This window comes from Embiotoca jacksoni, unplaced genomic scaffold (genome assembly GCF_022577435.1).
Source record: "Embiotoca jacksoni isolate LCO1_2020_lvr unplaced genomic scaffold, fEmbJac1.0.p SCAF_12, whole genome shotgun sequence".
NCBI lineage: Eukaryota > Metazoa > Chordata > Actinopteri > Embiotocidae > Embiotoca > Embiotoca jacksoni.
In genome coordinates this window covers 6,542,501-6,569,087 of record NW_027185252.1, presented here as the reverse complement: position 1 = coordinate 6,569,087, position 26,587 = coordinate 6,542,501, and the positions used below count along the sequence as shown (strand labels likewise).

Here is a 26,587-nt window from a genome sequence, read left to right as displayed (position 1 = left end):
GTCACAGTAAAAGCTGTCTAGCAATTCAGGGTTTATAATCGATTCCTTTTCCTGTGCGGCTTTCACTTTGACACATCTTGAAATGTTGAGTTTTAGTTAGTTAAAACCTAAAGTAAAATTGAAAAAGAAAAAAAGGTAGAATTGATCAGAATTAATCAGTGATTCATGAATGTTTCTGTTATTAAAAGACACTTAGTGCTGTAGTGTAATGAATATGGAATGACTGTTGTACCAACGCAATTAATGCTGTAGGAGCACACAATTGAACAAGTTTGCCTCGTTCGTCATTAGGACAAGTAATGTAGATTTCACGTGCTATGTGTTTAGCCAGTATCGGTTTCAATATTTGAGAATTTTCCAATGACAGCTTTTATTTTAGGAATTTTAAGTGTACTACTTTACTGTTAAAGTCTAGCTTACCATCCCTTGAACCTACTCTTTACTGACAGGACGTCAATTTAAATCAAAGTTGAAAGAACTAAAAGACTTTGGGAAGAATATAATAGAAAAATTAAGATACAAATTCATTCATTTCTTTAATTAAGATTTTATGGCATTCTGTATTTCTTTTATAAACCCTTTATTTGGTGTCATTCTTTGGATCTTTACACTCCGCTCAAAGTTATCACACATTCGCACAGCAGTTGCCTTGTAATTCCTGTGAAAGCCAACAACACCAATGAGACTTTACAGTGGGTGTACTTGACTGGGATTATCCTACATTTAACATATCTTACACTGGTTATAATCATAAAATAGAACCAGAAAATTGACTTTTTGTTAAAAACTGCCTGAGTTCCAAAGCTGCAAATTAGTTGGGTAGATGGATTACCATGACATGCGAAAATGATTGGAGTAGAGGACGTATCCTCCATCAAATCCACCAGCAAGTCCCAAGACATAGACTATAAAGAATTACATTGCTAAGTAGGGGTGCTAATGTCACACATGGGATACATTCTCTATTGCTTTCTCTCGCTCTCTTTCTCACTAACATGCACACGCACACGCACGCACCAAGCAACGGTTTAATATCTAAATCCAGCTCATTAAGCCCATCAAGACATTGCCATCAAAAACTAATCATCCTGAAAAAGGTATATTTTGTGTTTATTTCTTGGCCCCCCTCTGATGAGAGTTGCCAAACTGGGATCTCAGTGGAAACTAATGGCGGGGTATTAGGTTTTAAGAGAGCAGCTTATTTCAAGTGAATTGAAAGAGAACAAGACCAGTCAATTTTAAACCGTTCGCAGATTGTTTACACGGTCTTATCTAAAGGTGAAATGTGTAGTTTTTATTTTTATTTTTATTTTTTTTATGTTGTTCGATTGAACTAAAAATGAGCTGCACTTTTCCTTTTTGCTTGATTGTGCGCCATAAAGCCAATTTACATTAAGGCCATGAAAAATGTCTGCCAGATATTCTAAAAGATATTCTCAAAGAAAGCAACGTCTAGAGTTAGCGCTGTTATGAGCTTTTTGTATTTGAAAGTCTGTTTTGCAGACCCTTAGGTTGTTGGAGGGTTAACTATCAAACTGAGAGAAGTTTAGCCTCAAAACATTCCCAGGGATTTTGAAGGTTTTAATCGGTGTTTGTTCCAACTGTGTTTGTTTGAAGATTCAGCAGAGAGTGTACCATGAAACAGAACGTGGCTGTTACGATTCTGAATGCTGGTCATGCTGCAGGGTTTGGTTTGTTGGAGCAAATGTGGGTGTCTAAAATGTGTATGTTATATGTCAAATTCATATGCTGGAAATCAAATCGTTATTCCCTTTGTGTGAAAACCATTGCAATGGTTACAAATCTAAAGCTACTGCTCGGTAGCTTCTGCTGCATTTCAATGATGCTTCATAACAGCTATTGATTTCACAGTTAAATGAGTCTCCACAAATCATGCAGTTTTTTTTAAATTTACTATTCAACAAAATAGTTCTTTAAACTTTTTCTGATAGGATGAAATTGTAATACATCATACTCAACTTGGTGATGATAACAATATAATACAATAGTTGATCAGAGTGTAGGTTTCAACTTTTTGCATCTTGCGCAACAACTTGTCAACAGAGCAAAAAATGACCTTCAGGAAACACTGAGTGTTCCTATTGAACATTTCCTGTTATGTTATCTCAGTTATTAACCGGCTCTGTGATCAGGTCAGTGCCAGACAAGAATTCCATACATTACTACTTTGGACTGTGTGAACACTTGAGGACTATAGTGGCCATACACCATGATCCTATCGACCACTTACATATTCATTCACTCCCCTGCTGAGAGATTATCCTCAATTTTTCAGTGCTCAAAGCTCTTGTGTCCAGTCAGTGTGAAATGATATTTCGTCAGCAGGTTCACACTGTAATATAAGGGCAGAAAATGAAAGGGAGGGACAGAGACAATGAGTAGGTTGTGAATAGAATGAAAAAAAATATTATTAAGGGGGTTTGGTGCCAATTTTATAGAACTGATGCCCTACAGGGTGCAGTACAATACAGGGATAGAGGGTAGCTGTAGTTCAGCTGGAGGAGCTGGCTGTGGTTCAGTCCCTGGCTCATCAAGTCCACGGGTCCTGAAGTAAACACTAAACCACAATTTACTGCTATTGTCTGCACAGTATATCAGAACAAAAAGCTGCTTTGAATATAAACAGGAAGAAGGTGACAACATGTCAAATGTTACTCAACAAGATATGATACAATACATTTCCAATGATGACGGTATCATGACTCATCACACTACATTGATTTGCCTTTTTTTTTTTTCAAGTTTTGCACAGTTTTAAAGACGAACGTGATTAAATAATGAGCAGTTATGCACACAAGATGTGGACATTTTAGCATCATCTTTCATAATGTAACTGATGCAATTTCGTTTTAAGGACATGAGGTGAATCATTATGTACTGAGCTGTAAGTTATGTCAAATACCTCAGTACACATCAATACTCTGACTGAGGACTCCCAGCAGCTGCTTTTTGCTACTTTTTTGTGTTTATAGAGAATTTAAGTCTTTTTAACACACACAGGTCAATTAAAAACAAATGACAGGAACAGTAAGATTATAGAGGACATGCTTCCGGAAAAAAGAGCATCCTTTCAAGCAAAACTACTCTGTTCAAATATTGTTTAAAACAATATATCACAATGTATTCTTTTATCAAATATTTGTCTTACTTTTGTTAATAAAATTCTTATCAGAGGATGGGAGTTGTAAGGTTAGAGAAGAGAGCAACAGCGTGGAGGAAAAAAAGGAAGACAGAAATCAGAGGATTGAAGAATTGAGGGAGAATAAAACCGATGAGACAGGTTGATTTGTACACAGACTTCAAAACAACAAAGATTCCACCCACGTCTTGGTTGATAGGATTTGAGTGACTGCAGAAGTCTGTTTTGTTTATTCTATTTCCGTCATTATTTCTTCTTCATTAAATCTGAAACACTGAGTACCAGTCAGTTATTGTGAAACACGCAAAATATTCAATAATGACAAATTTTACGCCTGTGTCTTATAGTCAAAGCCCTGTCAATTTGGTTTCGTAAAGCACAAAATTGGCTTGAAAAATACAGCTTTGAACTATTGATTCTTTCCTTTGCTTTTGGGCATGCTTTGAATTATTTGGGAGACAGCAGCACAGCAGTCAGACTAGCTGCATATTCGGAGTCTGTTATGAGGGGTGTTTTTGTTGGGTTTTCAAAGTGCTCTGTGTTATCATTATATAATTTGGTGATATTTTTCCAAAAGCCTATTCTGATTTCTGTGTCTTGATGCATGGAATTAGAGCATCTTCTTTTTGTTGTGCTGCTGGAGTGAGATAATCATAGTAACATAGAAAGATTTCATTGATAGTATCATATTAATTATTCATATTAATAATTAAAATAATTAGGGGATAAATATAAATACTAATATTAAATAATAACAAGTACACCATGGTTTTCCAGTCAATTTCAAAATGATTGTGGCTCTAATAATTGCAGGCAAAGACCGCATCTCCATGTTTGTGCTCTTGTGTGTTGTGTGTACATGATTTTTCTTTCTGAGGTTATTCAGAATCTATTTGGCTCCTGATATTTCTCTCTCTGCAGTTGGTCGTGCACTCATAATACGTGCATAATATTATCTAATGCCCGACAATGAAATGAGTTTTACCTGTAATTTTTGTGTTTTTCAGGATATTCTGAACAACCTGGACCCTCCGGGAACTGGAGAGCTGGATGATGACGACCTCATGCTGGATGTGGACCTCCCAGAGGACGGCTTGCATGGTCAGCACCCACATATACACACAAGACCTAATGTAATTGCAGTTATCCTCCCCAGGATTTAAATTTGTAAGGTTATTCTATGGCCATGACAAAAGCTGAGGTTTCATTGGTTGGAGGTTGTCCATTATTTTTGTACAAGCGGATACCTCCAGGAAAGCTGTTGCTGATCATAATTGTAAATTAATGCATTACCAAGGTCAGAGCTTTCTATTTCCAGCAGCACCCTTCTTTGGCTTGAATAAATTGAATCCTGCTTTGCCTTGGGTGAAGATCTGCCTCGGCAACATCCATTAAACTCTTTTAATGGATACTTTGTTATTTATTATGTATTGCTAGTCTTTTAATATTTGGTTGTTGGAAGAGTTATTAAAGTACAACTCCATGGTTGTCATACAACTGAGTTTGAACAAAATCTATTCAGTTAACTTTCAGCTGTCTGGCTCTGTTTATGTGATCAGGTGACTCAACCATATTGCATATATATACAGTACAGGCTCTGTCGGATTAGCCTATACATGTGTTTCCCATGACAACAGCAGTATGGTGTTAGCATGATTAACTTGATAGCTTAATATTCACACATTACATCACCCATCTCCAACTTGGTATTTTATCTGGTGAAGTCTGCTGTAGTCTCCGTCACCCATTGTCACTTTGCAAATGTAATCAAGTGTCAGCCTCTTTAAAATTGAATGAAATGGCTTCTTTGTCGGTGTTAAAGTAATCAAGTCACAATATTAACACATGATAACAGTGTTGACAACGTTACTGTGATTCAGATAGTGTTTGTCACATCTATGAGAGGAGTAAGGGAGAGGAAAAGAGGAGGTGACGATTGAATTATCCCGTCAAAAGAGATAAAGCATTTTAAGATGTGAATTTACCCTTGTCAGTCTGAAAGCCAGCACTATCAAAGTAAAATTCACGGATAAAGGATTTAATGTACTAATTAAATGTGGTCAGACTCTGACAGGCATAGCATGCTCAAAAAAGGCTCCGTCAGCACCATAAAATGCAATGTACAGGTGTGGATATATGCTGTCATGTGGACACACACACACACACACACACACACACACACACACACACACACACACACACACACACACACACACACACACACACACACACACACAGATGTATCTCACTTAGATTTATTCAGTCCAATGCAACAGCGTTACCTTTGAAAGCGTTTTTGAAGGCCATAATGTTCAGCTTTTGTGGAGGTTTTGATTCATCCGAATGGCCATTTTTGAGGTTGCAGTTTGTGGGGCTGTTGAATTGCTTTCCGTTACACTTTTAATATATAGTTTACCCTCACTGATTAAACTACAGCCCCAAAACTTACCATAAAGTTGAATCAACAACTCTCTAAAACAGCTTCAACAGGAACTGAGCCTTAGTTTTAGCTAGGAGTGCCTAATAAACTTGCGACTGAGTATACATTTGTCTGTAAACAGTGATCTCCTTGTTTTTGAAACTGGGAGACAGAGAGAGAGAGGGAGAGCAATGCTCACTCTGAATTTGGACGTCATCTCTTCCTACTCCTTTTTGGGAAGCGGACATATTTATAGCCCTCTATGTCATGGGTAGAGCTCATGTCATGAGAGGCAGAGTGAAAGCAAGACAGGCTGAAGAGTCACGTTAGACCCAGCCCACAAGGCAGGCCTTGGGATGTGGGATAGGAAAGGGTGTTTCTTCTGAAGACACCCTGACTCTGGAAGAGGAAGAGGGAAAGGGGGTAGATGACAAGATAAAAAGAGGAAGATAGAGGGGTAGAGCATTATTTTCATCCAGCTGTTGGGTCCCTTTACGGGGAAAGAGGCCCCATCTTGCCTCTCTGGCCTGTCTCAGCTGGTGACTTCCTAGCTTGGACTCGAACCAGTCAGCCCAGCTGCTCTCTCACCACCGGGACCACAGTCCTCTTTCACCAGCTCCAGTTCCTAGGGAGTTCCCAGAAAAACAAGGCTGTCAACAAAGACCGGGCCAGGCAGGGTGGGAGCCGGGTCGACTTTCTGTTTGGCTCTTTTACAGCTCGTCAGCTGACTGGACGAGAGGTCATTTCTCTTCACTCTCCGTCTGAGTTTCTTTACCCTCATGGATTTTTTTCCAGTTGGAATATATTCACATAGCTGTTTAGAGGACTTTTTCTGAGCTGAAAAAGAGTCATCTGCAGCAGTTAAGTTTCCTGGAATGTAACAGTTCAGCATGAAACAGGCTGTCTGCTCCTCTGCTACGTGGTGACACTGGGTAAAGTATTTCAACCACCACTGCTAAATTACTTGGACAGGGTCTTTCAATTTGCCAATATTTCTTCATCTCTCTTTTTCCTTATCTCATTTTCTCTCTTTTCTTCCATTCCAAAGAGTATCTTGCATGTAGAAAGTCAAGGGTCCTTTTGATTTCCTGGGGGTTACGCTCTGTTAGTTGTCAATTTTGTTGCAGTCATGGTTCATTTCACAGCTATATGCTATTGAGTGTTGCCAAATATTGTGTCATTTTACCTCCTTTAGAATGAAATGGCCTGTCACTGTGTGTGTGAGCAAGCGTTTGCATATGATGGTGAAGACAGTTGAGACAAACAGAGAATGAAAATGAGGCGATTATGATTTTTAGGTAGGTAGGTAGGTATATACTTTATTAATCCCCGAGGGGAAATTTTTTATGCGGATATACAGTATAAGGTATTCATACTAGTTGTGCACTGTGTGACTGTGTAGGTGCACTTGTATTTCCTATGTTGTGGGGACGTAAATCAACTCTCAGTCACACTGAGGGGACTTTTCTCCCTTTTAGGGTCAAAAAGCAAGTTTTAGTATGAAAACACGTTTAACGGTTAGGTTTAGCTTAGGGTTAAGCAACAGGGAGAAATGGTCTGGGTTAATGCCTCAGAAGTCTCTAGTCTAAGTCTCTAGAAAATGAATTTATCTCAAGTCACTTTGTCACTTCAATCACTCTGCAGCCATGAAAATATGACTGCGTCTTTACCTTAGAGTTGTTGTTGAAGACAGAAAAAGGGTAGCAACAACATAGATAAGCAAATGCTGACCTTTGCATTTTACTCTTCATCTCCAACCACAAACACAACAGCATAAACTGGAGTAATTTTCTTAAACTTTTATTACCTTCATCTTATTTGCATTTAGAATATTCCACTTCCACTCACTTTATCAATTTCCAGGCAGGACACATCGTTAATATGCTTTTTTTTTATTTTTATTTTTTTTTTATCTCTCACTTGCATCCTCTCTGTTTCAGACATACATTTAAGCTTCTTTACTGTCTCACTGTGATCTGAATTGTCTCCTCTTAGACATTGACAGGATGTCCCATATTGAGCGCCAGGAGCGGGCAAATCGGCAGGGCCAGGGGCAGCGGCGTAAACACTACCGCTGGAGTGGACCGGATCACTTCCACAATGAAAGCAGGTTGGTCAGACTTGAAAAAATGTTGCCAAAAAGAAGGAAAATCAACAAAATACAAATATACATATACTGTAGCTGACATCACCGTGTGTTTCTGTCTCCCTGATTATCTGAGACTGTTTCTCTGTTTGGCTTTTTGTTTCTCTTTTAGGGGTCTTGTCTTCCAGCACTATGATGGTCTCAAAGCTCCAAGGATCTCTTCACAGCCCGTCCCACCTGAAGACAGGCAGCACGGCTACATGCCGATGCTGGATGAACTCACACTCGAACACATGACTCAGGACTGCAGTTTGCTCAAGAACCAGCTGCTGAGGCTCAAAACATTACTACAGGTTTGTCCCACATTTGCGTAGAGATATGAATGAACAAAAATGTATATGCATGCATTTACCAATGTATGCACACACGTGTCCATTTGTATGCACATACAGCACAGTACTACACTACAAGACAGCAACTTATGTATATATTAGCCATGTACATGCACAACAACTCGCACATGTACTTGTTCAGTATGCTTTTTGTTCAGTGACAGAAACCTAATTTTCTCCTGCTGCATATATTTGTCATTCTTCTAAGGCTGTTGCATCATTCTATGTCACACACAAATAGCATGCAGATTATGTCACCGCTCTGAGGTTTATATTTTGGAATTTATAAATAGGTCACACATTGTTCACTGTCGAGATTTTGGGTTTGATTTGTCAATTAAATAGAACTATGTATCAGTTTGCCAGACGGATGGTTCTACTAATCTTACATTTGCCTGAAGTATCACCGTACTCAGGTTTTACTTGTTAATGTAATTCCACTTTAAGTAATTTCAGGTTTTTGAATGTCTTAATTGGTTAATAAATCCCATCATCACATACTCCACTGTGGATATGTAGTGTATATACAGAAAAAAAGATGTTTACACAGATGTCTATAAATAAGAAATTAGTGCTGTTACAATGTCAGATTTTCAATACACAATTCTTTTGGTCAAAACAATTCACAACAATGATATTATTCTGTTATCTATTGAAGTTCTTAATACATTGTACTGGTATTAATGATAGGTGGCAGCATACCTCCTTGGTGGCAAGTCCTGCTCATTTTGAAACAGATTCATGAGGAGGAGCAACAGTTTAACTTTCGGTATTAATAAATATTTATTTGTACAACCCATTTAACATGCAACAAATGTATGAATAACCTATAGACTTAGTTGATCAACCCTGACAGATTCATCCATGATTACAACAGACTGTTGATGATTGTAATAGCTACATATGCCACCTTCCTACCTTGTGCAATTATGGCTTTGAAAGCATAGCCTTTTTTTAATTTTTTTATTTTTTTTTTTATCTTTGCCTTTATTGGAATGTACCCAAACTGCATTAATTATTAAAGAATATATATTCTACCCATCAGGTAGACCTATTTATTTTAATGGCTTTATTCTCAAGTGTTACAAAGACGGAAGGTATGCTGGGAAAAACTCATTTGTTTGTGATATGTCATGGAGAGGGGCATCTGGCGCAATCACAATTATATTACGCTGCAGCTCACTGGTACTCGAAAAAAATATATCACCTAAAGAAACATACGAGGTTGTGGAAAGAACGAGGGGCTCTCTACTTTCATGAAAGCAAATATATTCATGCTGCCAGGTCGGAAGGTGCTATATATAATCATATCAATCTTTCTAATTGGAAATACTTCAGGACATGTGTGTCCCAATTCATCCATCTGGTGGCCTCACTCTTGGAGCTATGTGTTATGGAGATTTCGTCTATGTTGTGCACATGGCAGCTAATGTAAGATACAAAAATAATGCCACTTTCTGTGTTGGACTGCTAACTAGATCCATACTGGTACTGGATTGTAAACTATATTATCGTGAATGTGAAATTTACATTCTATCAAAATCCATTTCTAAAGGATCGCTGTTATCGTCAATACCAGTACATTGTGACACCCCATTAAAAGCTTATGGGCAATATCCTTGCCAGTGGTTTTAATGTATTGGACAAGTCTGACAGCACTTTTTAGAATTATAGTATTCGGCGCTGAGAATGTGTGCATCTGTACTTAAGTGCTTGCATGTTTGCATGTGCTTATGTGAAGCTGATCACTGAATAGATCCATCTCTGTCAGTCAGATAAAATCTACTCAAGCGGAGAAAAAGATAGGGTGACTGGAAAAGAGCAACAAGAATTTTAAGATATCACATATAGCACATATAGAAATGTGCACTTACATCGAAGATGGACATACAAAAACTGAACTCCACAAAAATACATCCTAATCTATGTAATCCCAAATGCACAGAGTCACGAGCACTTTAAACTGCACACTGTTGAACAAAATTCTCTTGAATTCCTTGACTGAATTTAACCAGTAGAGCATCAAATGGGATTTTTGGTGTTTGCATTTAAATCAAATGTCTCCTTTAGATGAGTTCATTGTGTTTACAATTAGTCAAATGCTTTGGCTGTATAGCCTCAAGAGGGACAATATTTCTATTGGCCCGTTAGTAACTCCGTTCTCAGTTGTGTTTTTCTTTTTTTGGTATGATGTTGAGTTCAAGGCAGCAACATTTAGATGAGCCTCCAGCCTTGCTCAACTCTAATTGATCTTTGCTTTATTGTGCTAAAAGCCAGACATCTAGCACAGCTCTGTTTACACCTGTGGGCTCTTTAATGGGGATCAAGTAGAATGTAGTGTTGAAATGAAATTTGTATCAGTTAGTGGACTTGCACAATATTCGTTGAATACCTTTTTGTGACTTTTGGCCAGATAAAATATCCAATTTCAAGGCCTGATAACATGTTACTGCCATTTGTCACAATTATGTGATAATGTATTCACTAAATACGGAAATTGGGAAAAAAATCAAATCATGTAATTGGGGTGTACACAAAATACAATCTGGACCTGCTTTGGTTATGAATACCCAAGTGCTGCACATATTTAAGCAGCCACCAATGTGAGGACATTTTGTGGATTCAATAAAATGAAATTATGGAAGGTTCAAAAACATCATCTGGCTCCGGTATCATACACTGGTGGCTGACAATTCAGGGTCACAGGAGTATATATGCTAAAGAGTGAAATGATTCCACTATAGTGAAATATTGCTCTTGAGGGATGCCGGAGGCATTGTCATTGATCCAGCACTCTGTGTACTCTGCCTTGTTGTGCGTGCACTCCCTCCTTAGTATGTCTCTGTGTGTATTTTGTTTGTTTCCAGCTTGAGGACACAGACTCTTCAGCAGATGTCCCTGAGGATACTGAAGACAATACCACTACATCACAGGTAACAAACGTTACCTGAGGTAGACAATGGTGAACGACCAGATACTGTATATAAATATATTTTTCTCCATTCTGCCAACTGAGGTCGTCTCCTACCACTGCAGCATGCTGTACTCTGTATGTGTGTGTTTTCAGTTGGAGTCGTTAATTCAGGAAGTGCAGGTGCTCAGAGAGGAGCTGAGGAGTCGAGACAAGACCATTGCACAGCTCACATTGCAGCTACAACAGCAACATCAACAAATGGTGAGTGGACGTGAACAGGACGAATATCAATTTTAGAGTTGGTGATTTTGTAATATTTAGCAGTTTGGAGTAGTGCAAACGTATGTGAAAGAACCCGTGTTTGCTCGTCATGTCACCTGAAAGAATCTTTATTTGCTGTTATGAGTGCCTGACCAAAGAGGGTCAGGTGTTGGAAAAATAGGGTTCTGTTAATGATAAGCTGCAAAACCTTCACATATCATCACACATCTTTTTTTGAAGTGTCTATGAGTCTCAGAATAAGAAGAAATACAGTCGCTCTCTTCTCTTCAAATACATGATCAAGGCTCGCACATAGTGAATGTGAAACATGTAGAATATCAATACATGCTCAACGTCTTGAGTATTACAAGGTTCTCGGCGCGTCTTCCTTGTACATCAACAAATAGAACTATAATAGCTCCAGTACTCATGTTTACTTATTGCTTTCATGTAGCTTTCATGTGCTGCAAGCATGCAGCTTCTCCTCTGATAGTTCAGCCCCTTGACACCAATTCTCTTCACTGATCAGAGATAGGTAAGTTATCTGGGCCCGGCTACAGCCTTCCATTATCTTTTGTTTACACCAATTCCAGGTTTATCAGATCAAAGGGGAAAGTATGAAAAGACAGAGAGGGACTGATAAAAATACACCATGCGGAAGGAGAGTGATATACATATGGACTTACTGTTTAGCTTTGTATTGGTCAGAGAAGACGGACTGTAATACCCTTTGCCGTAATGGGACTTTGATTTCTGGACTCCAACATGCACACCAGTGTGTTACTCCTTCTCACCGACGACTTCTGTTTTGTTTTGCCTTTAGCTGGCTTCATCTTCATTCCAACATTCATTAGTGTCTTGACCGGGCTCCCTTGTTAGCCAAACAACCGTATGCCTGGCTGACATTATTCAAATGCCCGCCATATCGAAATAAATACCAAAATGCCAAAGCAAGTCTTGTCCGCCAGCCCTGCTGCCGCACGCTATCCTTCCAATTAGAATTAGTGCCCACCCACAGTGGGTTCTTCAGCCAGCACAATATTGTTGCACCTTTACCCTCAATAAGCAAAGAGAGTAAGAAAATGCTCAGACACGTTTTCAGATCCGTGGCTGACTTTAATGAGTGTAGAGGTTGAAAGAGGGAAAATGTTGGGAGGGAGTAAAGAGAAAATAAGAAGAAACAAGAGATATTTTCTCTTCTGAATAACAATATGAAAAAGAATTCAGAAGATAGTGTATGTTATCTTAGTCTAGTCTGTTAGCGGTATTGTGCTGAACATCAATAAAGCCAAAAATCAGAGACATAAATGTTGGATTAATTTAATGTGCTGACAAACCCTAAATTTCTGACCTTTTATTTGTCCTTAAAATATAGATGAGACATAATATTAAAGTTGGTAAAGAGTCAGGTAAACGGAGGGAGATGAAATATGAGAGTGAAACTGCTGAGAGACAGAACCGGGGAACAGCTGACTGCATCGCACATAATGGAGTCATGAGAAAACAATTGAAGAGCTGTATGGCAGAGAGAGAGTCTATTGCAGTGTGTTGAGTGTGTGTGTGTGTGTGTGTGTGTGTGTGTGTGTGTGTGTGTGTGTGTGTGTGTGTGTGTGTGTGTGTGTGTGTGTGTGTGCGTGCGTGCGTGCGTGTGTGTGTGTGTGTATTTTGGAGGTCTAAAGGGAGCGAATGGTGGAGAAAATGAAATAATGGGAGGGAGAAAAGAGGAGCTATCAAAGACAGAAAATGATTTGTCAGTCCTACGCCACAGAATGCAACTTTGGATGCTGCTCCCACCGCTGTTGAGGCAGACTTGCCTCGTGATTATGCGCTCATCATGTTCGAGCTACACTGAAGTTTTCATCAAAGCTGGCAAAATCCGAGCAATTTCTGTCAGATTGTGCCATAGTCCTTGCAGCCATACTAGAGAGAAAATGTGAGATTTAACACTAAATTCCTAGCTTACAAAATGATTTAGTTCACATCATTAGTTGTCCTGACATTCCGGTTTCTGACAACATAGTCAGTCAATTGTGAGTTAACAAAAAGGTCAGTCAAAGTGGTTTGTCAGTAGAGGCTTGGATTGATGGAAAAAAAGAGGCAATATTGGTTGAACATGTACTTAAAGTAAAGTGAGTCAGTGATTTTAATTTGCTGCTTTTACCATGTGAAGGTAATTTTACCCATTTACAACATGGTCTTGATTTTCTTTAATATTTCTCACACATCATTTTCATGACTTTTTCTTCTTGCTCTAAAGAAAGTCGACCTAAGTACCTACTGTATCTGTTGAGGTTTCAAGCCATTTATTATTTAAAAGTTGAATTGAGGTGAGTCTAATTGCACAATGGGTGTTGTAGTGAAAGAGGCATTCTTTCAGTACCTTTGGGCCTTTCTACATTTTCCGTCGCCGAATTACATTTGATTTGATAACTGCAAAGTGGCAAGCTTTTATCCAGAATATGATTGCAGAGGTAGAAGTGCTCATGGTTAAAAATAGAATAAATGGTACAAGTTATTGTGTTCTTTCTTTCTTTCTTTCTTTCTTTCTTTCTTTCTTTCTTTCTTTCTTTCTTTCTTTCTTTCTTTCTTTCTTTCTTTCTTTCTTTCTTTCTTTCTTTCTTTCTTTCTTTCCTTTCTTTCCTTTCTTTCTTTCCTTTCTTTCTTTCCTTTCTTTCTTTCCTTTCTTTCCTTTCTTTCCTTTCTTTCCTTTCTTTCCTTTCTTTCCTTTCTTTCCTTATTTCCTCAGCCTGCTCAGGATCATCAGGTCAGGTGTCAGTGCCACCACCAGAGGGCTCCCTCCTCACTACGACAGAGCGACAGGCAGATGGACAAACTGATGCAGCGCCACTATGACAAGGCCACCCAGACGTACTGGAGACCACCACCGAGCCATGCTGTGAGTCCAAACATTTACAGCCTTACTTCAAAGTATTATTATATAGAAGCACATTTGGTGCAGTCGCGGCCATCACACCTCAACCTTTACAGCACATTGGGATACACTGGTGACAGATTGAATGCAGTATGTTGCATTAGTTCTGTCAGCTAGTTACCATTCCTCTGCTGTGTTTCTTTTTAATTTATAATTTCAATTGATAAGAAAAAAAACAATGCAAGTGTGTTTGCTTTGTACAAGTTACAAAAAAAATAGATAATAATAATAAAAAAAAAATCCATTGAGTCCTTTTCCAGTCATTCCCAACTGACAATACCGTAGAGGGTTAAGTAACTATAGCATGTCGTCTCTAAGGAATATGGTTTGTTCGGTTGTCAGTGTTTTTTGTCACACTTTCTTCCACTCTTTATTAAGAGAGCTAGATCTCGCCGAACAGATAGTTTGAAAGGCTGGTGCTAATGTTGGAGTGGAGAAGAAGGAGTGAGGGATTTATGAGAGGAAGGAAGTAAGGACAGAGAGAGAGAAACGGGGAAGAGAGATTGATATGTGTTCAATGTGTTCAGCATCATGCCATAATAGCATGCTGTCTGGCAGCCAAGTATTGATTCAATAGCAGGAGTGCCACAGGCAGGCTGCCTAGTAAACACTCCCCTAATTGACCTGCTCTCAGCTGAAAGGGTGACACACACTCACACACTTACAGAGGCAGACATAAGCAGTATGAGGAGATTACATAGAACCAAAAATATGACACCAGCGATATCCAGTTATTTGCTTTATTGCAAAATAAAAAAAACAACTATCATGATTATCAATAGTGGTTAAATGTATGTTTTAATGTAGTACACAGACTGCAGATGAAAAATAAAGGATGAAACAAGCAAGCTCATGAACTACAATAGATCCCTGCTCACCACAAAGCATATGGTTTAATAGTTGCCATGGCAACCATCAAAGCAGGGCTAGTGTTCTCGATGGGAATCATCTCCATTGAGGGAATATCTATCTGTGACCTATGGTACCTGGTGAATAATAACACACTAAAACACAAAACACAGTCAGTTTGTTTTTCTGCCTTTCTCTCTATTCTTTATTCTCCTATTTTTAGACAATTCCCAAGATCTTCCATTTTTTCTTCCTTTAATCTACTTTACTGTGTCATCACCAAGGTGGAGACCATTTCCTGCACTGTTGCAGCATTGTGGAGATAAACACATTATTTTCGTGATATTTTACTCTTCTGAACATTCAATTGCTTTTAAAGGTTACTCCGAGTTTTCTGCTGCATTTCTAACACGTTAAAAGAAAAGAGAACACAGAGTAAACAAATAACAGTGAGAAAGAGCTTTTTCTTGGTATCACGTTAACAGTTTTCACACCTTCAGCAAATTTGGGTAGAGTACGAATGTTCATCTTATAGTGCTTGATGTCATTTTAAAAATATGTTTTGGTGGTTTGAGCTTTTTCACACTTGCCATTTATTTACACAAATATATATTTTCTTCTCTACTTACACATTCATCGAGTTTGACTGTCTTTATTTCACTGTTCAGCACTCCTCCTCACACACACATATTCATAATCTGGTGTCATCTTTATTATTCCCCCCCCCCCCCCCCCCCCCCCTCTTGCTCTCTGAAATGCCGTTTTCTGTTGATTTTCTTCTCCTCAGACATTTAAAGTGCTGCCAAATCAGAGCTCTGGAGTAGCTCTTGCCCTCTGATAGTATTTTTGGATGCTACACTGAGAGGATCAGGCAAGATTAATTTTGATTTCAAAGGGCAATAGCTGTAATTTTTTTTATAGTGTTATAGTTGATAGTTGATACATAGTTGATAAGTAGCAAAAAGGGTAAAATATACAACCAGGAAGTTAATGGTTGTCCAATGTTTTGCACATGAACTTGTGAGGTCTGCTGTGCTTTGAACTCAGATTAAGGAGTATAACAAAAGAGGAAGGTCCAGCCTCTGACCCTTTGATATGGCTATTTAAGAGCTTTTGCTTTTTGATGTGCAGTTCATTATTCATGCAGCATCTTTAAGCGGTTAATATATTCTCCTTGCGGCAGCCATTCATTCCATTCATTTTCTCTCAGAAACCAAAACATTATGGGCTGTCGCTCGGAAGGCTGCTTTAACCCATCTTCTCACGCGTCTCCTGACTTTTTCCCAGTCTGTGGGAAGGCTATGGCAACAAACTGCAGCCGAACCAACCGCTTTAGGCAGCTTCTCATTTTCAATCCAATTTTCAGTCCTAAAGCATGCTCTGGAAAAAAAACAGAAGTCTCACAATATGGAATGAGTATATGCCTGTCAGTGTGCAAAATGCAGACAAATATTGGACAAGCTTGTCACAGCAGGATGCACATGTAGTGTGACATTAGTAACTGCTTAAATATCACTTTTAGAAAATTCATCTCTGTGAACAGCTCCCCGGAGCAATCACATCAGCAGAAATGTTTTTCTCTGCTTCCTCGTCCTTTTGCAACAAATATAACATGAGCGGTAGGATTTTAGTAATTTCAGATGTAGCACAATAAAAAGCAACACAGCCTTGCATGTGTTTGTTTGGGTTTTTGTTCTTTGTGTGTGAGAGAGACCTTGATTGTCTGTATTTGTGTGTGCGTATTTGTGTGTGTGTGTGTGTGCGTGTGTGTGCGCGTGTGTGTGTGTGTGTGTGTGTGTGTGTGTGAGAGAGAGTGAGTGTGGGATGTGCCACATGCATCTGTTGTACTCAAGTGCAGGGCACACTCAATGTGACTGAACAATGAGTTCAGTCGACGGAGGACTGGGGAGCCGACCTTGTTAATAACCCAGATAAACAAACACGCAGATGAGCAGCAGCAGAGAAACAATGGCAACACAATAGGCAGTGTTTCATCAGTGGCAGACAGAAAGTATAATTACAGCTACCCTCCTACACCTTCTCTCCCTCTTAAACATCCTCTTCTCCTTCTTCTTCACCTCCCTTCATGTCTTTTTTTTTAATCACTCCTGCTCTCTCACTTTGCTATTTTCTTTCTTTTTTCATGATTCAGTGATTTCTTTCTCCACTTGTATTTATGTCTGTCAAACTTTCTGTGACATTGCTACTCTTCTGGACTCCTTACTTCAGTTTTATTTCCATATATTTTCTGTCACTGAGAGAAAGAGGCCCGAGAAAAGGGTTAGTGATCAGTGTTAAGTAGTTGGTTGAAAGTTTTCCTCTCTCAGATCCTCTCCACCACTATCCCCTCCGTCTGCCCTCTTGCATCACAAACACACCATCACAAATGCACACTCATTACCACACACTCTGTATGCCGGTGTCATCTTGGACAGGTGTGGATTTAATTGCCAAAGTCAGTGAAGTGAGACATTGTGACCAGACCTGAGGTATTAACTTTAGCCGAATATGTAAAGCTCTGTGTAGTGGATTAGAGGATCTGAGTAGAGAGAGAGAGAGAGGCTGTTTAAGGGGCACGAGGGTGTCTTCTAAATACTGGTGTTATTTGATAAGACGGTTGTAGGATCACACAGAACAACTTTTACTTGACTTACTTGTCCTACTTTGCAAAGTTTCAACCATCTGCTTTGGGGAGTCTGCACAGAAGAAGGAGATTAACAAATCCTGAGAGTGCCTTTCAGTCTGAGAAGGGCCTCTAGTGAACATACTAATACCATCAATACTAATATAGTGGGTATTTCTGTTGCGGAGAATAATGTTCCCACACATACTGTCCCTTCAATTCTTTGTACATTCTCAGATAAATGCCATTCAAGCAGCACCCATAACAAGAAAATGTTAAGCCCTTAATAAGCTCCTACTTTTTTTTAACCACACACTGGAAGATGACATGGCCAAAGGAAACATTCTTCTTCTTCTTTTGTTTCCCAATTGATGCTGGTCCCTGAACATGGTAATGTGAGGTTATTATATTCTGTCCTTGTAAAAAATAATTGTCACAATGACATTGGGATCTTAAAATAAAAAAAAAAAAAAAAAAAAAAAAAAAAAAAAATCACAATTCTTTGTACTATTAAACACGCATTTAACTGCATGCCACCTTTTAAAGAATTGAATATAGATAATTTATTCTCAGACACTTGGTTTGCCACTACTTTCTTTTTTTTGCTTTGTTTTGAAATGTCATCTGCCAAATTCACTTGCATTGCAGTTACTATCACTGCTAACTCTATTGGTATCCCTGAGACTGCTGGACACAGACATGTGCTTCCTCCACTCCCCTGTCAGCTTTCCTAAGAGGGTGCAATATGTGAGTGGAGCTTATCCTCCCACCACCAGGACCATAGTTCAGCCTCCACTGTGAAGGCCCAGAAGGAATGAGTGCAGCAACAGAAGCGAACCCTCGCTCACTTTCTGCTTGCATTTGTTGGAAACAAACTGAGCCCGAATTATTGTCGTCAAATCCAGGGTCTCTGTGCAGGTGGGCGATAATTTTAAGAAGTTTTGATGACATTGAAGGATTGAATATTTCCATCTCACTGCCCTTGTGAATCTCTGTCAGGCCTTCAATTTTACAAGGATGGAAAATGTAAAAAACTGATGGGATAAACTGCTGCTGACTTCTGAAGCTGCCAGATGCTGTCAGAATTGTTAGAGAGGCCTCCAACATACCTTCTTGATCGCCCAAGGTTTTCCTCTGCGCCAATGAAGCCTCAACGGGAGGCTACTGACGAGACCTCCCGCTGAAACATTTGGTGGTGTTCAAGGAGGGACATGGATGAGAGCAGATCAGGGAAACTCATTCTTTCCCCCTCCAGCAATCACACTAGGAGGGCTCTGAAATAGCCTGGGCTGGACCTGCTGAGAGGTTACAACCATCCCTTTGTTGTCTTCTATCTTTTCTCTCTCTCTCTCTCTGTGTCTCTCAGATTTGGTGCCTCTCTCTTCAGTATTAGTCTTATTTGAGAGGAGGCCTTCTCCACGACTGAGGAAGAAGTAGCTGCTTACTTAACCGCAACATAAATGTGGTGTAAAGAGAAGGGCTTGTATTATTTCGGGTCTGTGTTACAGATACTGGTCAAAACAAATGTTTAGATGGTAGCATCATTTGGGAGACTTAGGCTTAAATATGCATTTGTGAAATTTGACTGTTTATGTAAAAAGTATAACAATTACACAGTAGGAGGAAAAACAACATGAAGATGATCAGAAGTCTCTGGATAGTGGACATTTGGCAGGATAACGAGAGTGATATTAAAATAATCTCCTGGGTTTCTGTGGCAGAAGTTCTGTGCTTTGTTTCATTCGGCATGACATTTCCCATCGTTCTCGTTGAAAATCCCACTGACGCACTGGTGGCACAGTTATCACAAACTTGTCATGTAACACCAGACATTGTCCAGAAGACAGCGAGTACAGACATCACATGTAAGTGTAAGGCTTTCGGAAAACACCGCTGATGGAAAGAGTAATGCCTGAACACGGGTTTCAAAACACAAGCTCATTTAAGAGGGCCACTTATCATGTCATGGTTTTTCAAATCCACTCAACCTTAATTGGAATTGAACATGGATCCACAAAACATAACATGACAAAACAAAACATGCAACCTGGGATTGAATATTTGTAGCTTCAGTGAATGTACAGTCTATCACACTATCACAATTAGGGACAGGAGTATATTTCAAACAAACTGCTTTATTTAGTCTTTTCCATTAACACTAAAGCTGCGTTTTTATTGCAACAAAGCACTGAGTTTAGCAATGACATCGGTCTCCGTGTGTCACTATACTTGTGCATGTCTGCCTGCGTGTGTTTTCTGTTGTGTTAATTGGGCTATCCATACTCATTAACAGCGTGTTTATGCCTGTGAGTGTTGTTTTCTATGTGTGTGTCTATATATTATCTATATATGTGTGTGTGTGTGTGTGTGTGTGTGTGTGTGTGTGTGTGTGTGTGTGTCTGTGCGTGTGCGTGCGTGCGTGCGTGCATGTGTTCTGGTATGTCATGCCTTTTGTCCTTTGTGTTTTTCTCTGCGTAGGGTGTGCTGCCCGCCCCCTTGCTGTCCGCGTGGCAGGCACAGCACCAGGGCTTGACCCGTACCAGCGTGCCCCAGCGCAGACAGAGTGAGTCACTAACATCCTTTGCAGCCTCCTCTCTATCTTTCCATAACACAGCATATCCAAGGGTCTGATAATAGCCTGAAAACAGACAGATTTTTGTCTCCCGTTAAACCCCTCTAATCTGCTGAAACATCTCTGTTCCAGTTAATAAGAGTGTTTTTTTTTTAATTTTTAAATTTTTTTTTTACCTGTGCGGTTCCAGGGCTGTTCATCCTGCATGTCTTGTCTCAGATTAATTTGGAACAAGATTAGAAACTTGCAAAACAGTTTTGGTTGTTTGTGTTACTAAACATAGTCTGACCTCTTGTCCATTTAAAACTATATTTCCTGGTGTCCTTTTCCAGTGCCGTCATTATACAACTTCCGTCCTCATTTGATAGTTGTGTTTAGTCAGGAAATGACAGACTTTTGTCGTCTTTCTCAACCCGGCCAATACCTGCATTCCTAGTCCCAATGTTAGTACCATCCATTCTTTCTAGAGATTAATTCAATGATAATACTTTACCATAATTTGCAATATGCTTTGAATTATGTCCCCCCTATCAGAGAATGTATGTTCGGTTTTTGAACAATAATACACAGATGGTGTGATCTTAGCTTTTGATCTAAGTGAGGTCTGAAACATTTTCTGAACAACAGTTTGACTTCATTGAGAGAGTCGGGACTGCAGAAACAATGACAGCACAGTCACAACAACTCACCTATGGCAGTGAGTTCCATAGAAAAGCCTTTGTATTATGCTGCGCTGACAAGTTAGCAAGTAGCGGAGGCAGGTAAAGAGAATGACAATTGGAAAATAGACTTCAGAAAATGCACAAAAGTGAAGAGCACAAAATAAAGAAAAATACAAAGAAAAGAACCCTCATTGTGTTCCTTTGATCTCTCTTTGGGAGGCTCAGCTTTGCATCTAAATGAAAGGTGAAACAAATTGTGGCACAGGTGTATATTGTTTTGTATATTTCAACTTATTTCAATATAAAATGCGCTCGTGTTTATAGACTATTTTGACAAATGTGTGAGTACCACCCACCCTTCAGTCAAAGTGCATTTTCTCAAACCAGTAGATTACAAGCTCTAATTAAGCAAAACACTGAATAATAAAAGAAGGTCTGCACAGTGGGAGAAAAAAAAACGTAGGAGGAAAGCGGTGATGACACTGACGCATACGGAAATATAGTCAGTATGCTTTCATATTTAGATATATGATGAGAAACTGGAAGGAAAACGAGTGTATTTTTGTTTCTCTTGATAAAGCACTGAAGCTCTGACCCCCCGCTGGGAGCACTCGCGGTAAACAAACCAGCAAAAAAAGTTTGTGCTCGTAATAAAATCGTTCGAATAGAAAATAGAGGCGGAATTTTAATGGAGGATAATTGTGTTTTGCCTTAACTTGGTTTGTTTGTTCGACTAATGTGGGACCTTCTCTTGCAAGCATGGGCTTGGCCTTAATGTTGGATTCAAAAATTGATCAGGTCCAATAAGTATCTGTCCGACATGTTTGCAGACCTCCTTTTCTCTCTTTCTCCTGCACCTCCTCTCACCCTCTCTCCCGGTCATTTAACCCATCTCTGTGCTCTGTTTCTCCAACATCTGAAAATGAATCTCCCATATTCTCTCTCTCCTGTACCTTTGCCTCCTCATGCATAAGGAGTGGAGCACCTAGTGCAGTACTTCACTGACACAGCGTGGTACAGTAACCCTTTCTTTCATGAAAAGGACATGCTGCCCCCTCACACTCCACCTTGTGCACGCTGGGTGGTGGTTTCCAGACATGTGGCATGACAGAAGCATGTCCTTCTACATCTGTGTTTGCATGATTTGATTTGGGTTTTCAGTTTTGACTTTTTGTATCTCTCCTTGGGACTTCGGCCTTCTCCTCTTATTGGAAGAAAATTTGGGGTTCACAGTGAGACTGTTTTAGTTGCTGGTTTTTTTTTACGTGTTATTTGTTGGGTTTTGGGAATTGTTTATCCTTGTTTTTGTGCTTCACTTATTCAGTTTGGTTTTTCTTTTAATTTATTTCATCCTATCAAATTAAGAACTGTTATGCATGCTCTGAGAAATTGCTCTGTGTGGACTTGTTTTTCTATATTTTATACGTTCAACAGGTGCTTCATTATTCCATGTGTTCATTTTCAATTATGAAGTGCATCAAAGGAAATAACATTTAAGAATAACCCTGTATTAATTGACGCAAATGCTTATTTACTGCCGTCCTGGGCAATCGCCTTAGGTCCATCCCCACTATCGAATGCAGTTAAACACCAAAAAACACAAGACAAATCTGAGTAATCACACATCGTCATGCTCTTTTTTACAGCTTATATTTAAACACAATCCACCACCCCAAATGACAAGTCTAATGAAGCTTTGAAATGGAGTGGCACCATATTGACAATCTCATCTCCTCATGTACTGCAATCACACTGTACTCCCACAAAGTAAATGAGAATTATTTACATCCTTTCACATTGTTGCATGTTGCTTCTCTAATCACAAACAATTTCACTCGGTGAGAGAAGCAGGAAATGAGATTGATTACGGTGAGCCATAACATCTTCCAGGTGTCACAAATTGGCGAGTTCTTTTGTTTATACTGGTGATTTTGCTGAGTGAGCAATCTTGGCAATGCAGTGAAGGACTCAGAATGATTGCTGGTAATTATTAGTATCTGTAGCAGACAGCTGTAGATGCCAATAATTACCAGCTGTGACCCTATAGATCCGGCATGCTGCTGTCACTGACTGGCTTCTTACAGCTGGGACAGCCAGAGATATATGCAATCATTTCAACGTGCACAATTAAAGGTGTCAAATGTTTCTGCTGTTCTCATGATAATGGAAGTGTAGTGGTAGGCTGTATTTCCCATGAAGCACTCTGTTCAGACTTAAGGACAGCACAAAGCCTGTGTTTATAGTGTTTCAGTATGTTTTTCTCTGTGAATGAGACCGCAACAAAATAGGTTGTGTTGATTCAATTAATTTTGATAAGTTACATTGCTGTAATTAGTCGATTGTGTTTCAAACAGTGGGCAGTCAGCGGGGAGTGCTCACTCTCTCACGCTGAATCACGATAGCAATGGGATACATCCGAGATAGGAAAAACAACAACTGCGCATCCCCATAGTTTGAGTGGCGGCCTAATCAAAGCTATTGTGAGATGCAACAGAAACTTTATTTTTTTTGGGGGGGGGGCAATTTTTCATTGACAAACTTTAAATATTAAAAAAAAAAAAACATTTTCATTTTTGAAAAGGAAAGCTGACACTCAAGAGGTGTACAAAAGTTTTATAACAGGCCAGTGCACTCATTGTGACAGGAGACCAGGAGATGGAGCTGTGGCCTCGGACATCTGCACTACTCACACACCATACAAATGAGTGATGGTAGAAACAGACACAGCAGCCTGACCAATTCAGCTATATATATTCACGTCCTTTGAGATCCTTTTACTTTCAACTCACAGCGATTATGTTTCTGTTGAAGCTGAGCTGAGGCCTATTTAGCAGCTCTAGATGGTTCAAGGTGGACTTCGATTCTACAAGTTCTGCTAAAAGGACAGAGAGGCTGAAAGGCCAGTCTTCTGATTTCTGATGGTGAAAAACAACAATGAATGCAGGTTACAGTTTTAGTCACGAACTAAATGGGCAAATATTAGAAAATATCATAATGCATTTTTATTGATGCTGTGGCCACAAGCTGTTTACAAAACATACTTTAAATCTGATAACATATCCATATATACAGGAGTTGAATATTGACTTTTTTCTGATGTGGGCAACTTCTGCGAGTCTGATAGCTATAATAACTGTTGTCTATCTGGTCTTATAATCTGCTGTTTATCTGAAAATGAGGCTCAGAATTGTTTTGGAACTTTTAAAAGCAAAACTATTACCGTTTTACTAAGTTGAACAACCCTGCAAAATAATACTAAGAATCTGTTTGCTTTTCAATAGCGACATCTAAACAATTAAACCAGCAATTAAACAGATATAATATGAACAATTGTGTCTAAGTCTGAATACAGGAGTGTTGAAAGAAATGCTAAATCTGTGAAGTCAAACGAGTTTTTGCCTGGTTTTGTCAGAGAGGGTGAGGTGGTTCAGCTCTTTATTGTTGCACTGGATGATCCAACGTGCTAATTTTCACAAAGATAGTAATTTCTGAAATTCTGTAAAATATTGTATTATATCATAGAGATCGAAATACCATGCAGCTCAACAGCTCAGCACGGTCTTACACAGACATTGAAGTTGAATGAGTGTTTTAAAGCCCCTCTGCTGCAGCGACCACAAAATGACTGAAAGACTTCAGTAGATTCCAGACACTCACATGGCAAGGTTATTCTTTTCTGTTTGCTTTTAAATGCTGAATCAGCGCTTCCTCTGTGCATTTGCCTCTCCCATTCTAGGAATAGTTCACTGGAAACCGCCTGTGATATTAAAGGGTAAAAAAAAAAAAAAAAAAAAAAAAAAAAAGTCAGAGAAGAAAACCAGATTTTTCAGTTTGCCTTTTGATACAGAATTTCCTTCTCAGCAGCAACATATTCAAAAGCATGAGTTCAGTGGGGATTAAAGGCATTAAAAAGGGCGAGATCTTTTGAAACTGTTCGTTTCTGGAACAACCGGAGACCCTACCCCATTACACACTGCCTGTTTAAGGACTTTATTTTTTGATCTCACTGGTATATTTTTCCTTTTTTTCCCGCAGCCTCAAATACTACAGCCTTTCAACCGCAGTCCCAACGAGCCCCTCCACCTGGTAAGAATAGTAAAAACTCCCCCCACCGCGGGCCGCAGTGACCTCACAAGGAGTGGAACAGACGAAGCAACTCATATAGATGCTGACCGCCCTCTCGAAGGTCCTGTGGCAGATGAGTCTGGGCCAGCGGCCCCTGACAGGCGTACTCATCTCCCCAGCACCAACCTGCACTGCCTGGGTTCCTGTTCTCCACAGGGGATAACTGCCAGAGACAGTCCAGCATCAGCTGCTCAGTCTGCAGCACAGCATGAGCAGAGAGCCCCCGCTGTGACGCTGCAGTACTCTGTCACTACTGGATTTGCTGGTTCGACTTGCCCTCGCATGCTGCAGCCTCCTCGCCTTCACAAGCACGTGTCTCTCCCTGCACTCAAACCGGGGGGCGCCGGTGGCTTTGCCTCTCTGAAGCCGAGGTGTTCTTTGGGGCCCCTGGCTCTCCAGACCAAGCAGCTGCCGCCTCCATCCAGAGGCCTTCCTTGCTTTAACACTGGACCCCAGGCGCAGGCTCCAGGTCTGGGTCGTACTTCAATGCTTCAGCCTCGAAGAACATCAGAGCCTTGCAGGGGCCCACGGTGCCCCAGCTCCGGCCTGGAGGAGCCCGACCAGGGGAAGCTCAAAGTCTGCGGGTCGGCCAAGATCCCGATCCCTTTGAGTCGCTCCTGCCTCCCCAAGCCAAAGATTCCCTGAGGGGCTTAAATCCGCCCATCAAAACTTCAAACTGGAATCCCTCTGACATTGATATTCATCCCCTTCTCCTCCCAGCCACTATAACAGTCTGATTGTTTTACTGTTTGAGTGTCAAAGAAACAAACACTAAGCTGCAACCCTTATGAACCTTTCAGGGACTGCCTGTATCGGCAACATTGGTATTGTGACTGCTGTACAGTAGTAATATTTCTAAATCAGCTTCCACAACTTCAGCGGGATTGATCAATACATAGTATGTAGCAGGATCTTATCTTCTCAACGACGCACAGGGATATATTACAGTTATCAGATTGAGGCTGTTTTATAGAAGAAGAGAAATCCAATATATTCGCTTTGCACATGAATCCTGCAGATGGAAGAAAAGAGTGTCACCATTCAGAGAAGTCAGCCTTTTGGTTTTTTTTTTCCCCTTTCATAATACCCGCTGGCTAATGTCACAATTTAAAGTCTAAGTTCACTTGTCCTCACACAGCTGTGCTTCCTCTGACACACGGGTGCATTTTGGTTTTAAACATAGAGGTGACATGATTGTGACATTTGCTGTGTAATATAAGGCTCTGGGGAAACAACAGAGGCAAGAACAAGGAGTGGGCAGAAAAAGGCCAAGAAGAGGAAGTGAAATGGGGGGGGCTAGAGAAAGAAAAGTAAATTTGTCAAAGTGCTCTGGAGCTGTCACTTCCCAAATGAATATGTGTGTTTGTGTAACTGTGTGTGTGCGTGTGTGTGTGCGCGTGTGCGTGTAGGAAAATAAGAGACAAAGAAGAAAGCAGCTCCACACTGTAGGTGCACACGTCCCTACAGTTCAGTACACAGCGTTTACATACTGAGTGAACCTTCAGACCCTGCGCATACGAGGAAAAGGGGTCGCACACCTTCTGTGTAAATGCGTCTATAATGGAGGCACAGGCCAATAAAATACAACACCC

The 26,587-nt window shown here is 39.9% G+C and overlaps 1 protein-coding gene across 4 annotated transcripts in view; it reads left to right on the top strand.

The window, feature by feature from the left end:
• Positions 1 to 26,587, top strand: part of ccser2a (coiled-coil serine-rich protein 2a) — a 48,220-nt gene that overhangs the window by 21,259 nt on the left and 374 nt on the right. For 2 of the 4 annotated variants that reach the window (XM_069144453.1, XM_069144452.1), the window contains exons 4-10: positions 4,168 to 4,261; positions 7,575 to 7,689; positions 7,838 to 8,018; positions 10,925 to 10,990; positions 11,125 to 11,232; positions 13,979 to 14,128; positions 24,906 to 26,587. The exon at positions 24,906 to 26,587 is cut by the window's right edge and continues 374 nt beyond it. In XM_069144453.1, the coding sequence (XP_069000554.1) occupies positions 4,168 to 4,261; positions 7,575 to 7,689; positions 7,838 to 8,018; positions 10,925 to 10,990; positions 11,125 to 11,232; positions 13,979 to 14,128; positions 24,906 to 25,640 (1,449 nt within the window). In that variant the 3' untranslated portion in view covers positions 25,641 to 26,587. Of the gene's footprint in view, positions 1 to 4,167; positions 4,262 to 7,574; positions 7,690 to 7,837; positions 8,019 to 10,924; positions 10,991 to 11,124; positions 11,233 to 13,978; positions 14,129 to 20,114; positions 20,200 to 21,844; positions 21,885 to 24,905 lie in introns of all 4 variants that reach the window. The other 2 variants (XM_069144454.1, XM_069144455.1) reach the window with 2 other exon arrangements.